The 15,982-nt window shown below is 45.8% G+C and overlaps 1 protein-coding gene across 1 annotated transcript in view; it reads left to right on the forward strand.

The window, feature by feature from the left end:
* DOCK2 (dedicator of cytokinesis 2) overlaps window positions 1-15,982 on the forward strand; it is a 373,603-nt gene that overhangs the window by 39,963 nt on the left and 317,658 nt on the right. The window contains exons 8-14 of the mRNA XM_008147631.3: window positions 1,162-1,316; window positions 5,506-5,587; window positions 11,202-11,337; window positions 13,639-13,714; window positions 13,818-13,894; window positions 14,439-14,564; window positions 15,733-15,857. Coding sequence (XP_008145853.1) covers window positions 1,162-1,316; window positions 5,506-5,587; window positions 11,202-11,337; window positions 13,639-13,714; window positions 13,818-13,894; window positions 14,439-14,564; window positions 15,733-15,857 — 777 coding nt within the window. The remainder of the gene's footprint in view (window positions 1-1,161; window positions 1,317-5,505; window positions 5,588-11,201; window positions 11,338-13,638; window positions 13,715-13,817; window positions 13,895-14,438; window positions 14,565-15,732; window positions 15,858-15,982) is intronic.

Genomic DNA, 15,982 nt, shown 5'->3' on the forward strand with positions numbered 1-15,982 from the left:
ATAAATAAATAAATAATAAATAAATAAATAAATAAATGGAGTAATTAATTACAGGTGGTAGTAAGTTTCTAAAAGGCAATAAACTAGGGTTATGTGAATCAGTGAACCAGGGGCTATTTCAAAAGGTACCATGAAGAAAGGCTCTCTCAGCAGTGACATCTGAGATGACACTTGAATAATGCGAAGGCATCAGGCCTGGGAAGAGCTAGGGACAAAGTGTTCTATGCAGAGAGAACAGCAAGTGCAAAGGCCCTGAGGTAGGACTGAGTTCTGAATGTTTGAGGAGTAGGAAGACCAGTATGGATGGAGTATGATGAGCAGTGTGAGAGTGTAGGCAATGCCTTGGAGAAGCAGGTAGCAGGAGCCAGGTCTTATAGGACCCGAGGAGTCATGCAATAGGGCTAAGATGTTACTTCAAGTGTGGTAGGAAGCCAACAAAAGATTTCAAGGAAGCAGTCTTTTCAAGGTTAACATCTGACTCATAACTAAAAATAATTTTAACCACAGTATTTGAAAGCAACCTACTTTTTAGATTTATTGAGATATAATTTTCACACAATAAAAATTAACTTATTTAAAATTAGTCTAATGAATCTTATTAATATATAGTGTTGGGTAAACACCACCACAATCAAGATATAGAATGGTTGCATTATCCTAAATGTTTCTTTGAGTTCCTTTATAGTCCATCCCCTTCTCTATCCACAAGCCCCAGGCAATTTCTAATTTGCTTTTCAAACCTTTATCAGATATACATTTTGTAAATATGTTTTCACCCAGTCTATGCCTGGCCTTTTAATTTTCTTAAATGTGTCATTTCAAAAGCAAATGTTTTTAGTTTTGATGAAGTTTCTTTAAGCAATTTTTTTTTCTTTTACATAAAGTTTGTGCTTTTTATGAAATTACTTCATGAGGAAGGCTGGGTCAGTGGTGGGAAACCAAGATGGGAAAATCAAGGCCAAGAGAGGTTAAAATCAAGGCAGTGTGAGAGTGTAGGCAAGTGACCTTGGCTCAGGTTACAGAAACTTTGGGTCGTAGAGCTGAAAATAATGCTGAAATCTTCGGGCCCCAAACCTACGTGATTCTCAATATCCTGGGCCATCTTTCTGTTGTCCGGAGTGGTGCTGGGCTAATTTTCCCTATCTTCCTCTCACCTCTCAGTCAAAAGACCAGCCAGATTATGGAATGTATTCCCGGATCTCCTCATCCCCTACCCACAGCCTCTATGTCTTTGTGAGAAACTTTGTGTGCAGAATTGGGGAAGACGCTGAGCTCTTCATGTCTCTCTACGACCCCAACAAGCAAGCCGTCATAAGGTAGGTGTGGTCAGTGTTGCCTGACTTCTCTGCCTGTGGAAGGCTGAAGTTGTGCAGAAATTCCCACCCACAAGCGAAACTGAGCCTAACTGAGGATGTGAAATAACTTTTTTTTTTTTCAGGGCATGGAAGTCAGGTGGACATATTTCTTCCCACCAATTTTTTTCCAGAGTTGGGTTATGGTTTTATAAATAGTTTTGATTTCTGGAAGACAACCAGAAATAACAAGATTCTGAGAGGTAGCATTGGATCAAAAGAACTACTTTAAAATGGGAATTGAGAATGAATGGTGCAAACTCTGTATCCTCCTTAGCAGCAGTGGCCTAAGAAAGAGTCTGAGCTCTGGGTTCACATCCTGACATCCCCATTTATTGTTTCTCAACCTTGGGTAGGTTATTAATTTTTCTTCACTCTGGGTTTTCCATATGCACAATGTGGATGCCAACCTCACAGGGTCATTTCTTTCAAGCTTTTAGTGAGAAATTATCACATGAAGCCTAGGGCTGGCAAATGCTACCCGTGCTCCAAGAGGGAGGGGCTATGATTATTACTACTTTATTTTAAATATATTTTATTGATTTTTTACAGAGAGGAAGGGAGAGGGATAGAGAGCTAGAAACATCGATGAGAGAGAAACATCGACCAGCTGCCTCCTGCACACCCCTTACCGGGGATGTGCCCGCAACCAATGTACATGCCCTTGACCGGAATCGAACCCGGGACCCTTCAGTCCGCAGGCCGACGCTCTATCCACTGAGCCAAACCGGTTTCGGCTGATGATTACTACTTTAGTTAACTGTTCTTGAGAATGAAGGAAATGAGGGGACTTCTAGGTGCCTCAGCTCAAGGAGGGACAAACACATTTGGGGATCTCCAGGGAAAGACTTTGGCCCTCACTGCTGTCCCCCAGGCCTCTGCTTTTAGCTCAGACCATACTTCCTCCCAGGTGACCACTGACTATTGCCCCCAATAGGGTTAGGGCCAACCTATGGTCCTACATTTGAGGTCCTGGTTTATGCATTAGAATAGAGCTGGAGCACGATCTTCTGCTTTTATGGAGAAAGTGATGTCTTTCTAGCTTCGATGCCATGACAATGAAATGAGTGCAGTGCTGGTGAATGTGGGGCTTTAGAAAATGATGGCTCTCTTGGAGACACTTGTGAAACATGGAGGGGACCATCCATCTCAAAAGGCTGAACTGAGGCCTGAACATGACCTCATTCAATTTCATTACTCTGTGCCAGTTGGGTGAGAACATGAGGCTCAAGGAAGCCAAGTGACTTTCCCAAAGTCACATGTTTTTATAAATGGCAGAGCTAAGATTTGTACCCGGGTCCATCTGGCTCCAAAGGCAAGGGGGTCCCCAATTTAGTCTGTCACCAAGGCACTTTTCCCTAGGAGTAACAACAGATATCTGGATGGTTTTCACCAGGGTTTCATTTATGGTGGAAAGTTATTCTTTATAGCAAACCAAATCCCTAATACTAGAGATCCAGCCTGGTTCAGCTGGCAAGGCCTCAGTGGACACTGCAAACACGTTTTCCTGCTCCCTGAGAACCTGCCTTGAAATGGTCTGTGTGTCAGTCTCCTTGCTGCTCCTGTCCGTTGCTCCCAAGGCACCCAGGACAAAGATCCTGAAAGCACTAACAGGACCCTCCCTGCCTCTTAGAAAACATGAGGACTTGTCATGACTGAATTGGCAAGGGTGCCTGGCCTGCTGGCCCAAGTGATGGATGGCCTGAACCTGTTCTGGGGAGAGAGGCAATGGATCAGCGAGATGGCAGCCCTGTTCCCTGATGTGTCACACCGATGATGTGCTTGCTGGGGCGTGCCTGAGAGATGCCTCTGAGAATGCAGAGACACAGGGAAGCCTTCAGGGGAGTGAAGGATGGGGAGGAGCAGGACAGAATGGGCAGAAGCAAAAGAAGTAGAAAGCAAAGAAAGAAGAGAAGAGGCATGACACAGAGAAATGAGGGGGAACTTGGATGCCTTACCTGTGTCAGACTGCCTCCGCTGTTTCCCTAAGAAACCAGTCTCCGCTCTTGCCTGCCCTAATCAGGGTTGACAGACAATGAGCCGCAGGCTAGTTAAGGCACCCTCAGTGTGGCCCACATGTGGATTGGGGAGAATTTGGCTGAGACTGACCTTCCAGTGTTGGGATGAGTCATGGTCAGATTCCAGTGGTTGTCTGAAGAAATCTGGTTTGGGAGATTTAGGTAAAATTTCGTAGAAAAAAAAAAAAAGCAGCTCAGGCATTGGGCCAGTACAAGGCTAATTTCTGAAAAGAGCTTCAGGGGGAGTTGGAATGGTCTTCACCCTTCCTCTGAGGCGGGTGCCACGTGGAGGAGGCCTCACCTGTCTTAGTGTCAGGTGGGCCTTCCCGATTTACCAGCAGGTCTTCCTGGGCAAGGATGGATGGGGCCTGCTCAGCCCTCTAAATTGCTTTTCTTATTTATGATTCTATTTCCCCTGGAAGAAAATTGCGAGGCCCTGCTGTTTCGACCTAGCAGGGTGGTTCTCGATGGGGCTTGCTACCTGTAATGAAAGGTTCTGGGTGATACCCACGTATTTCACCATGACAGGTCAGAAATAACCAATGGGAAATTACTTAAAAATTGGGGAGAGGGAAATGAATTGGCAAAAGGTTTCCTGGTGAGTTTGCTGCAAATTTCACTAAAATTTTAAAATCTTACTGAAAAAAAGTAAGGTGCATTTAACTTGATTGAGTTTTAACCACTGGTTAATCTGAAGCTGTGTTCATTTGTTAGCAGTTCCATTTCCCCCTTGAACTTTGCTTGGATTACTGCCATTAATCTTCTAGGGGTGAGTGGAGAGAGAAAAGCCAGAAGTCAGATAGCACAAATCTCTAAAAAGAAAGCAACTGCCCTTAACTTTGCTGAATTCTCATTATGTCTTCTTGGGGTGACTTGATTTCTGAGCTTTATTTCGCTTTTTTCTAATTCAAGATAATAAGCACTTATTTAGCACCTACTGTATACTCCTGGATGGCACGGAAAACCTACTGACTCAACTGGGCAAACTGTACTTGGCTTCTCCTCAGTTAAAGAGGTGCTAGGCTCTCTCTTTTCAGCACAGCTGGACGGACCAGGATAAACTGCACAGGGTGGTATGTGGCTTGAAGATGTGAAAGGATTAATGATTGTATGTCAGAACCATGTGACTGCCTCTCATATAACCCTTAAATGAGTTTTAGTTAGCCATGGGATCAAGCCAAAATTCTTGAATGGCCTTCAAGGCCTACATGGTCTGGCCTCTCTCTCGGATTTCTCTCTTTCCCTGGGATCTGTTTCTAGATGTCTATGTTTCATCCTGCTTCAGGTTGCTTATACTCATGTTTGCTTTGCCGGAAAAATTTCCCTTTCCCACTCTTTTCTTGACCAACTTTGTTTGCATGTCTCAACAAAGACTTCCTTGACCTCTCAAACTAGGCCAGGCTCTCCTGATTCACATTCTCACCGCATCCTGAACAGTTCTCTTAGAGCACAATTGCATGTAAATAGCTGTTAGGACCCCATTTAAATAGTTACTTAAGCGTATCTCAGATAATGGCTAAGGCCCTCAGTGGTCCGTCACAGTGTGATGTTCCATTCAAGGAAACAGTCCTACATCAAAGGGATAATTTAAAATAATTAAAATCTTTACTCAGTCTTAAAAGGGGAGTGGAATGGAAAGGGTGAATACATTCTTTTTTTTTTTTTGGGGGGGGGGACATGGGTGCAGTAAAAAAGGACATTTTATTTAGTGCAAAGCAGCTCAATTGTGCTATTGTGACAAAGCACAGTAGTGAAAACAGCTGAATACATTCGTAATGTCCAACAAATTGCACTAAAAGTATTTCCCTCTCATTTCTGCCCCTCGGTAACCCCACAGAAAATGCTGCTGTTCTTCAAAAAATATTAGGCAGCTGGGCCAGAATTTGCTTAGCAGATGTGGGAGGGAAAGAGGTCGTGAATACACACGTCAGTACTTCTCTGCCCCCGCAAGTCCAATGTCTGTCTCCCTGATGGGACCGTCATCTTCTGCAGGGAGGGACCACGCCTGTCTCCAACACTGCTGTGTCCCCAGCAGCCAGCATGGTGTGGGGCGCAAAGCAGTGGCTTGGTGAATATTTTGACGGAATACACGTTGAGGCCCTGGCAGTAATGGGTTGCCACTTCTCTTCCCACAGTGAGAACTACCTGGTGCGATGGGGCAGCAAGGGCTTCCCGAAGGAGGTGGAGATGCTCAACAACCTGAAGGTGGTCTTCACGGTGGGTGTGCACTGTTTCTCGTTACCACGTTCCACACGCCCAGGGACACGATCTTGGGGATGAGGCTGGGCAGTTGGCCCAGAGGGAGTTCGGCCTCAGTGCAGAGCCGTGTTCCATGCTTTCTGCAGAGCTTCGAAGCCGGGGAAGGGCACTGTATGCCCCGTGGAAGCTGTGGGGAAGGTGGATCCTCCCCTTCTCCCTCTCTCATACTCCCTCCCGTCTCTTTCTCACTCAGCTGTACAGAGAACACATGCAGAGTGCTAGGTAAGCAAGCACCCGCCTCTCCCAGCTACCATCTGGGTGAACTGGGTACAGCAGCTGTGCTGGTTTTGTGGTTCATTCATGGTTAACCCGAGTTCCTTTCTTTGGTTCAGAACTAAAAACCTTTCTCAAATGTATCAAGAAAAAGATAAAGACCTTCCTAGATCACTAACTGGCTTGGTAATCTGGATATTCTGAACATAATGAAGTCATGCATGACTGAAGATGTTACAGGTCATCCTTTTAAAAACCAGTGCTCACTGGGCAAGACATATGTAGAAATGCTGAAATCAGTTGTCATTTGGACGATCTGTTTTTGAGAGTGAACAGGCTGTTTGGCTTTGGAAAGGAGAACCAGTGGGAAGAAGGAGATAGGGGCTATTTCCAGCAGAGTCCCCTCCTTTGTCCTGTTCCATGAGGTTGTGTTAAGGGTGTAATCTTAAAACACCTAAGGATATCGGTGTTGTCTGAAAGCTCCTTTGAGGCAAAGAACATTTATGAAATTTTCCACTATGTTGCCTGTGTTAGCAAGGGAAGTTACAGAGGAGAAGCCAGGGAGGGATTTATTTGGGCATTGGCCACCCTGCTGGGTTTGATCCAGGAATATCCAACATGCTGGATTAACCTACCTTGCTCTACAATAATTTTCCAGTTCCAGCCCATTAAATGTGATGTCTTACGCTATGTCACAATCAGACAGGAGTGCAGCTGATTTATTTTGTTTGTTGTTTCCTAGAAAAACAAATGGGCCAGAGGAATAAGATCATAGGTCCTAATTGCTTAGACAAAGTTTCCTTGGCTTATAAAAATGTGCCTCAGTCCTGTTTATCTATTATTAGTTGAAAGGAGGAGCCTATTTATTTTCTTGATAAATAGGAGAGTCCCGTGGGGCTTCCTGATTAAACCAGGAGACAGATGTTTCATGAGAGGGAGAGGGACAGAGAATCAATCAGTGGTTCATTTCTCAGAGAACCAACTCATGATGTAAACACTCAGAAAAGGGCATCGGTAAATTTGTGTCGATCAGTATTAAAGAGAATGGGATACTGCCTTTGTGGAATTCTGCCTGTGCCATCAACTCTTCCTCCCACAGCAAATGAAATTAAGAAGGTTGGTTGACTGGTTCAAAAGGCTGACACCTCCCTCTCTTGAGATGATGGGAGTCTTCATTTCAGGGCAAGCAAGGTCATGGTGCTCTAGCTTCTTCTTCTTTTTAAAATCCTTACCCAAGGATATATTTTTCATTGATTTTTTTTAGAGTGTGGAGGGGAGGGAGTAAGAGGGGAGGATAGAGAGAGAGAGAGAGAGAAGAGAGAGAGAGAGAGAGAGAGAGAGAGAGAGAGAGAGAGAGAGAGAGAGAGAGAGAAACATCGATGTGAGAGAGACATATCAATTGGTTGCCTCCTGCATGCACCCCTACTGGAGCTGAGGATCAAGCCTGCAACCAAGGTATGTGCCCTTGACCGGAAATCAAACCCGAGACCCTTGGGCCTCAGGCTGACACTCTAACTACCAGCCAGGGCTCTAGCTTCTCATTGATTCAAGGGCTATGCAGTGGGTATCTGCTGTGTGTAAGGGCTGTGCTCGCTGCTGGGGCCCCAGCACTGAATAAGCTGATAGGCCCCTGCTCTTGTGGTGTGATGGGGATAATTCAGAAAATAAGTAAACAAACAAACAAACAAACAAGAGAAATGTCAGAAGATGATCTATGCCATGGAGATAATTCCAACAGGGTGACTTGATGGTGTTTGATCGGAAGTTACTTTCAGGTGGGCATCTGTGTGATGTTTAAGTTAGGGATGAGATAAAACTTGGCAGGCGTGTGTCTCGATGGCCTTATTTATCTTGTCTCTGGATGTTAGCGCTTCCTAGTTTCCTCTTTGGGGGCAGAGCCTGAGGAGCTGGCACCTGGGTTGGACCGACTTCCCCTCTATCTGCTTTACAAGCATTTGCCCCCCTCTTCCCCTTGGCCTTGTAGAAGGAGAAACTGAACCAACAGGACATATGGGCATAGACCATGAGGTTCCCCAAGACCTTGCCCAGTTTTAGGGTCACTGCCAACACGTGGGAAACAAGACTGAACAATAATTATTAAATCAGGTGACATGGGTTTTAAGTTTCATTGCCCTGCTTCAGCTTCCCCAACACATCTGAGTTTTTCAGGCCAAAGTAAAATGATGGGGAGACACCACAGATTGGAATGCAGTTCTGAGTGAGGGTTGCCCATTTGTTTACATGCCCTTCAGAGAATAACCTGTGCTCAGGCCTTTTGCTGTGCTTACATAGCATATCAAGATTCTCTAGTGCCAAGGGTCTCTGATGAGGTAGCCCTTAGAAATCTGGGGCCTTCCCTTGAGTGAAGGGAAGAGGGGTAGAATGGAGGCTTATCTAGGAATCTTATAGGTTTATCTAGTGCATTAGTTGCCAGAGCTTCCATTACAAAGGACAGACAGAATGGCTTAAATAACAGAAACTTATTTTCTCACCTCTGGAGGCTGGAAGTCCAAGATCAAGGTGTCTGCAGGATTGATTCCTTCAGAGGCCTCTCTCCTTGGCTTGTAGATGGCCATCTACTCCCTGTGTCCTAATCTCTTCTTCTTAGAAGAACATATTGCATTAGGGCCTACCCTAATAACCTCAGATTAACTTAATCACCTTTTTTTTTTTTTAAATACTGATTTTTAAATTAAATTTATTGGGGTGAATTAATCATCTGTTTCCAAATACAGTCACGTTCTGGGTTTTGTGGGCTTAGGACTACAACATAAGAAATGGGGGAAGGGAGGTGATAATTTATCCCTAACATCTAGGAAGAAACCATTCAGGAGCCAGGGCCTCTGTAGCTCTGAAAGATACCAATTCAAAGCTTTGAAAAATCACAGTGGAAGAAGAGAAGTAATTAGGAATGAAGGTCATTATAAATGAAGCAAGACTTGAGCCTTTGAGGATGGAAAGGCTTTGGCTCTATAGAGGAATAAGCCGTAAGCATTTGAGGCGGAGGTGCGGACGGGGGGCTTAGGAAGAAAGATCCAAGGTTGAAAGCAAGCATTGTGTGTTTGTGGAGCAATAAAGAAATCTTTGTGACAAAAATAGAGTACTTACCTGCAGAGAATAGTGGGGAATCGGTTGGATAGGCTGGCTGGAAACATATTATGTCTAGGACTTTTCATGTCAGCCAGGGAAGATTAGCACTAATAGGGTAGGACCTAGGGAGCTGTTAACAGTGTTGAGGGGAGAAATGAAATAATAAATGTGGCTTCTAAATCTGGGCTTGTAGGGGATTTCAGGGTGGACTGGAGAAAGGAGTCAGGCAGGCCAGGGAAGAGGCTGTCCAACCATCTGGATGTGAGATAATTGGGATCTCAACCTCGGTCGCCTATGGGGTAAGGCAGGGAATGCAAATGAGTGTAGGGTCATCCTTAGGCTGAAAGCCTCCTCCTTCTCTCTTTCCCTCCCTCCCTGCCCAGCCTGGAGGCTTTGGGGAATGAGAAAGCAGATGTCCATGCCTCCAGCTGGTGCAAGGACAGCCCCTGTAGAGGTCAGCTTTCTGCAGAGAAACTGAACCAATAGGACATATGGGCAGATAGATGTATTTTAAGGATTTGGCTCACCCCATTATGGGGACTGGCAAATTTGAAATCTGTAAGTCTGGCCAGCCAGCTGGAAACTCAGGCAGGATTTCTATACTATAGTCTTGAGGCAGTATTTCTACTTCACTGGGAAACCTCAGTTTTTGTTCTTAAGGGCTTCAACTGATTGGATGAGACCCAAGTACATTATGGAAGGTAATCTTTGTTACCTAAAGTCAACCGACGGTAGCAGCTAAACAGACGTACAAAATACTGTCACAGTCAATGTCTACACTAGTGTTTTACCTGGCAACTAGGCACCATAGCCTAGCCAAGTGGATGCATTACATTTAACCATCATGGCCTCCAAGCAGAAAGTGGTGGGCCATATTGGGGCCATGTCTTGTTCTCAGAGACTTTGTACCCTCCCTCATTTTCCTCCTACACCACCCACAGTGAGAGGCTGGGATGGCTGCTTTGCCCGAGCCCTGGCTCCGATGTGAGCTGGCAGGCTGTACCTAGTGCATATGCCTGTATGCGGTTTAGCTTGGAGGACAAGCAGCTATTCCCTAGTGAGGCCTTGCCCAGGGTTCTCTGCTCTGATGCCAAAAACATGCCTTGATGTTCCTTCTCCAGCTGACTCCAGCTGGAAGGGGGTCCTGGGAACACTGGAGCTTTTGGCTTTGAGCCCATTAGTCATATGCTGAGGTGGTCCAGGTGGGTTTTCCTCTTGCATGCCAGTCTGATGGTGAGAAGATGTTTTGTGGAAGTTAGGCTTATGGACTTTGGAGTCAGAGTGACTGGACAGTGTCTCCAAGGACTAAGGGCATGCCCTTGGGGAAGCTCCTTATCTTCTTTGTGTCTCAGTTTCCCCATCTATAAAATGGGAGTGCAATAATAGCATCTACTTCTGAAAATTGTCAAGGATCAGTAAAGATGATGACATGTGACATTTAGCATGTGCATGAGACATTGGTATGGGTGATTTGGTCTCCTTCTTCTGGACACCGCGTGAGTGTACATCCCTGTCCCCCTTGAAGGTGGCGTGTTCACACCTCATTTTCGCCAATGAAATGAAAGCTGAAGTGGTGTGCATCTGCCCTGGGTGGAAGCTTTAAGTGCCAGTACGTGATTTGCCATGTTTCCTTCCCTCTGCGGAGAGGTGGGAGCACCTTTGTGACGAGGTCATCCATCAGCCAGGGGCCCAGAGTGAAGAAGTGAGCAGAGCAGAGACCCACCCATCTGCAGTGGACCTATTGCTGGAGCCAGAAGGAAACTTCTGTTGTGTCATAAGCTCTGAGATATTGGGGTTGTTTGGTGTCAAGACAACCCAACCCTGAGTGATATACATACATTAGGTGTCAAGGAAATGGGAACTTAGGGGTTCCCCCTCTTCCTTTTGCCTTTTTCTTGAGAGGTGCTTAGCAATGATGAAATGGATGGAGACATTTGTAGCAAATGCTGTTTTGGGGGGCCACCAGCTAGCATACAGGGGATCCTGTCTGTATAGCAGATATTATACCTCTAGGCTTCTCTTCCTGTCAGATTGAGGTGGGCCGGGCACCAGAGTTCTGTCACCCAGTTTCCTTCCCAGCACTCACCTTTCTCATCTGTGAAATGGGTGTGCTAGCTTGGTTTTCTGCCTTTACCAGGTCCAGTTGTATGAGTATAACATGAATACTACGTGCTAAACTCGTCCTCAAGGACTTACTGTTACTTGGTTTCCCTTTCTACTTTTTCCCATTAGGCCCTTGATGTGTAATTGTTCATTTCCTGCCCCACAGGATCTTGGAAACAAAGACCTCAACAGGGATAAAATTTACCTGATTTGTCAAATAGTCCGAGTTGGGAAGATGGATCTCAAGGACACTAATACAAAGAAGTGCACACAGGGACTGAGGCGGCCCTTTGGGGTGGCAGGTAATGACACACGACACGCCATTAACTCTCACTGGAGTGCACATTTCATATGGCTGCGTTTTAAGAGGATTCTCTTCCCTCTCCTCCTTGACCTCCCTCCCCACCCCCCAGAAAAAAAAGTTATGCCATACAGCCCCTCATACTTACATTTCTGGTGGCTAAGTAAAAAGTATTAGTGACTAAGTCCAGATTTATGATGAAGGCAATGAATAATGGGATCCTCGTGTCTGGAGCAGAGCGTTGGGAGTAGGGTGCCGTCTGAGCAGTGGGCGCCTGGGCTCCCCAGCACAGAGAAAAGGAAGAACACCACGCATGGGCTCTAATTATAAAGAGCAAGTCACTGAAAAAAACCCCACAACAACTCAGGACCAGAAATGCAGTTACACGGAATGAATCACCCACCACCTGTGTGACTGCAGATGGGTGTGGATGTTTGGAGAGTCCGTGTGACCCCGGTAGGCTGCCGAGAACAAGGTCCCTTCCCCACCTTCCCCGGCCTTCGCTCTCTCTGGTCCTAGATTTCAGTATTCTTGTCCCACTTGTGTGGTTTTTATTATATGTATTTGACTATCACTTGTACTATTATTTACCTAATATATTTTCTTTTAATTAGCCCACTTTGTTTTAACTAGAGCATATTTTTTTTCTTAAAAGGCAATTTAAATGCCTGTGGAAACAGTAATTGGATATGCTATTTTTTTATTAGAATATAAATTTCTAATTATGTACCATTTATAATCTCCATGTACACATCTAAACCCAGGGTTTCTGGTTCCTCACTTCCGAACACTCTGATCTTCAGGAATCACATGCTTGCAGAGTGGTGGAGTGGAACAAGTTAGCTTATTCTAAGCTGTTTTTGTTTTTTTTTTTTAACCTGGCAGTGTTGCTAGCTAACTAGTTGATTTTGGGCAAGCGTTTTCCCCTTAGTTTCATTATCTGAAAAACAAGAGACTTGGATCTGGTTGGTGCATGATCTGCTTTAAAATGCTCTGATTTCACGTAGGGGAGGGGGTGAGGGAAGGCCCCTCATCTCTGACATCACAGTGTTCCTACTAAGGCATGAGGGTCCTTCCACCTCAACTCAAAATGTGCCTTTGCCCTCTGCTGTGGCCTGACCTCTCTTACAGTTTCAGGTGACAGCATTCTGGTGTAACTGAAAGGTTCAGAGATAGATTGCTTCAGGCATAGCTGCATCCAGGAACTCAAAGGAACTGACATCTCTCCATCTCTCAGCTCCCATGTCCTCTTATTCCAAAGATGGCTTTCCAATTAGTTTCCAAAATGTTGGCTAGCTGTTCCAAGCTTGCATCCTACCAGCTTAGCAATCCATGGGAAAGAGGTACCTCTTCCCCATTAGTTTCAGCAGAAACCCAGGAGCTTAAACACAGTCATGTGGTCATCTCCAGAGTATCTACCCTGAGCAGGGGTGTGTGGTCCTCTGATTGCCCAGGCCATATGAACAACTCTGGAGCCAGAGCGAGATTGCTCCACCCAAACCCTGCTCACAGAGAATGGACGAGGGGGGTGAATTAATTGAAGAGAGTAGATGTTGGCTAGGTTCAAATAACACTTCCCCTCATTTTCTCGGCTCCGTAACTCACCTCTTGAGCTAGATTTAGTCACTGGTTGATTATTACACAAGCAATTTTAGGGGCTCCCTGCCCAGGGCCTGGGGTGTTGGAGGTATGTCATGTTATTAGGATTTTAGCGCTACCTGACTAGTTTTTTTTTTTTTAGTGCCTCTCCTCACCCCCATCATTTCTATATCCCTGCTCTAATGCCAGAGCTCTTCACCTTGGTTTTGTAGACCTTTAGTGGCTGAGTTAAGAAATTTCTGAGGACCCAGGACCCCTCTGGAATCACAGGGTCCAGAGCTCCTACAGTTATGTGTCTGTGTTGTGAGCCTGTTTATGAAAAGAGGGTGAATAGATCTCATTGGCTTCTCAGATCCCACAGCGAGTCACCTCTCTTGGGTTCTGTAGGCACAGTAGACGTGCAATACATACACGTCCAATCCAAAACCAAGTGCTTCATTCCACAGTCACTGCCCTGGCCCTTTCTTCTTGGCTCTGCTAACCCACATTCTCCCGGATGGTTTCCTGGCTTGTTGATGCCCAGCCCACTTTGCCCAGCGGTTGGCCAGGTGCTACAGGTTATGAACACATCTGTGTATTGTCCGACGCTGGCTTGCCCTCTTAGACTTTCCTGCCCCAGCCTTCTGCCCTACAGGCTCATCCCATTGTCGTCCCTTCCTGGGTGCAGGAGGACTTACACTGTTCATTTCTCTTCTTTTTCTAGTTATGGATATAACAGACATTGTCAAGGGGAAAGCAGAGAGTGACGAAGAAAAGCAGCACTTCATTCCTTTTCACCCGTGAGAGATTTTCCATTTATCTCCATTCTCTTAATCCACACCCTTTTGCGTTGGGGACCACATGCGGGCCTCCTGTGAGTGTTTGTGCTCTTTGCCTTTGCAGGGTGACAGCTGAGAATGATTTCCTGCACAGTCTGTTGGGCAAAGTCACAACCTTCAAGGGAGACAGCGGAGGGCAAGGTACAGTGCCAATTCGCCAAGTGGACTGGGCCTGACTCTGGCTTGGGAGCCCTTGGTTCTTCAACAAACAGGTCAAAATTCTGAGCCTTGGGAAAGACAGCCTTCCTTCCAGACAGACCATTGCAAAGAATGGGGGCGTGTGATCCACAGAAATGGAAACCACATCTCCTGAAACTGGAAGGCATGTCCTAGTGCCCAAAGGAAGAGAGGGACTCCTATGTCCTGGCTACCTCCTCTATGTCAGGCACTTAAACATGTACCCTTATTTTATGTAGTCTTTCCCACCGTTCTGTGAGAAAGATGGTATCACACCCTTTATGAAGGCTGGGTTTAGGAGGCGGGGCCATTTGACAGGCATTGACGTTGTTGCTAGAAGTAACCGGTGGGATTCAGACCTGGAGATGCCTGGTTCCTGAGGTCTGCTTCCAGATGTTTGCTCTCAGTGTTCTCCTTCAGAAGGAGACCCAGGGAGAGCTGGTGGGAGGGTGAGACTGAGAGAACACCTTGAAGAAATTGGCTCTTCATGGTGAGCCTTCTCTTCCAGGCCTCTGGGTGACCATGAAGATGCTCGTGGGGGACATCATTCAGATCCGCAAGGACTACCCCCACCTGGTGGACAGGACCACCGTGGTGGCCAGGAAGCTGGGCTTCCCCGAGATCATCATGCCAGGTCTGGCCTTTCCCCCGGGTGGGCGGGGGTGCGGCTGGTTGAATCCTTTCTTTTTACAAAATCAACTCCTTCCTTTTCTACTTCTTTTTTCTAAAATTTCCTTGAAGGTAACCATTGAAAACAATTTTTGTGTCTACAGAAATCTGTGCATTCACATACTACACACAAATGCATAAATATACACATGCACTTTCTCCCCACAAGTGGGATTGTACTTTATATGCTTTATACACCATTACTTCATATTCTTTATATAGAAAGTAACTTGCTTCACCACTTAACTATTTAGCATGGACATCTTTTCTATTTCACTACATATAGAATGAGTCCATTCTTTTGGGGAGGATATTCATTCCCTTAAAATTTTAAACTATTTTTTTTTTATTACCAAAGGACTTCATGCCTGTTGTAAAATGTTCCGATAGCTTCAAAAGGTATAAAGTGAAACATTAAAAGCTCCCTCAAATCTTTGTCTCCAGAAGTAACCGCTACTATGAACATTTTCCCAATGTGTCTGTCGTAAAAGGAAGAATACTGAGGTTACATGAGATTCTTTGGAAAGTTCCCTTTTTGTCCTAAACCTTGTGTCCACAACTGTTCTCACTGACTTCTTCCCTTCCTTCCACAGCCACCAGGGCCTGTATTGTAATTCCTTCATGCCTGCTTTACCCGAGACCTCAGTTTCTTGTGATTCCCCTTCAATTCTTCTTGCCCCATCCCCAAAGACCCTTTGCTCCTCATCCCCGACCCTGTGTTCCTTGGACACACGAGCAATGTTCCTCAGAGTAGAAGATCTGTTGTGAGTGTCCACGGTGGCTATTAATGGGCCTGGATCAGTTCAATTGGAGCTTTCCTTTGCCTTCCCAGAAGGTGTCACTAGAGGATGAAAATTAAATGATTTCAATGGAGAGAAATACATGGCCAGTTTTGACCATCCTACCCACCTCTTTGCCACTGATTGCCTAGTGTTCCTCCATCCCCTTGTTACCTATTGCTCCCGCCTCCCCGGTGAGGTAAAATGCCTTTTCCAAGCAGTTCTGATTTTAATTTCATTAATGCACATCCAGGCAGGGCACTTCCGCTCTCCCCCCCTGTTCTCCTCCTCTCTAATCAGCGGCCCTCCAGCTGCACAGACTCCAACTCTTGTCTCTCTCTCCCTCTGCCTCAGGGGATGTCAGAAACGACATCTACATCACTCTCCTACAAGGCGACTTTGACAAGTACAACAAGACCACACAGAGGAACATGGAAGTGATCATGTGTGTGTGCGCGGAGGATGGCAAAACGTTGTCTGTAAGGACCCCTGCTGTTGCTCTGGGTGACAAGGCCCCCCCCTTGGGTACCTCTGCTAGTAAAGATTTGCATTTCCCACCCCTGATTCTGCTCTCTAAATGCCAGCTGCCTCCGGGATGGTGTTG

This window comes from Eptesicus fuscus, chromosome 6, assembly GCF_027574615.1.
Source record: "Eptesicus fuscus isolate TK198812 chromosome 6, DD_ASM_mEF_20220401, whole genome shotgun sequence".
Taxonomy (NCBI): Eukaryota; Metazoa; Chordata; class Mammalia; order Chiroptera; family Vespertilionidae; genus Eptesicus; species Eptesicus fuscus.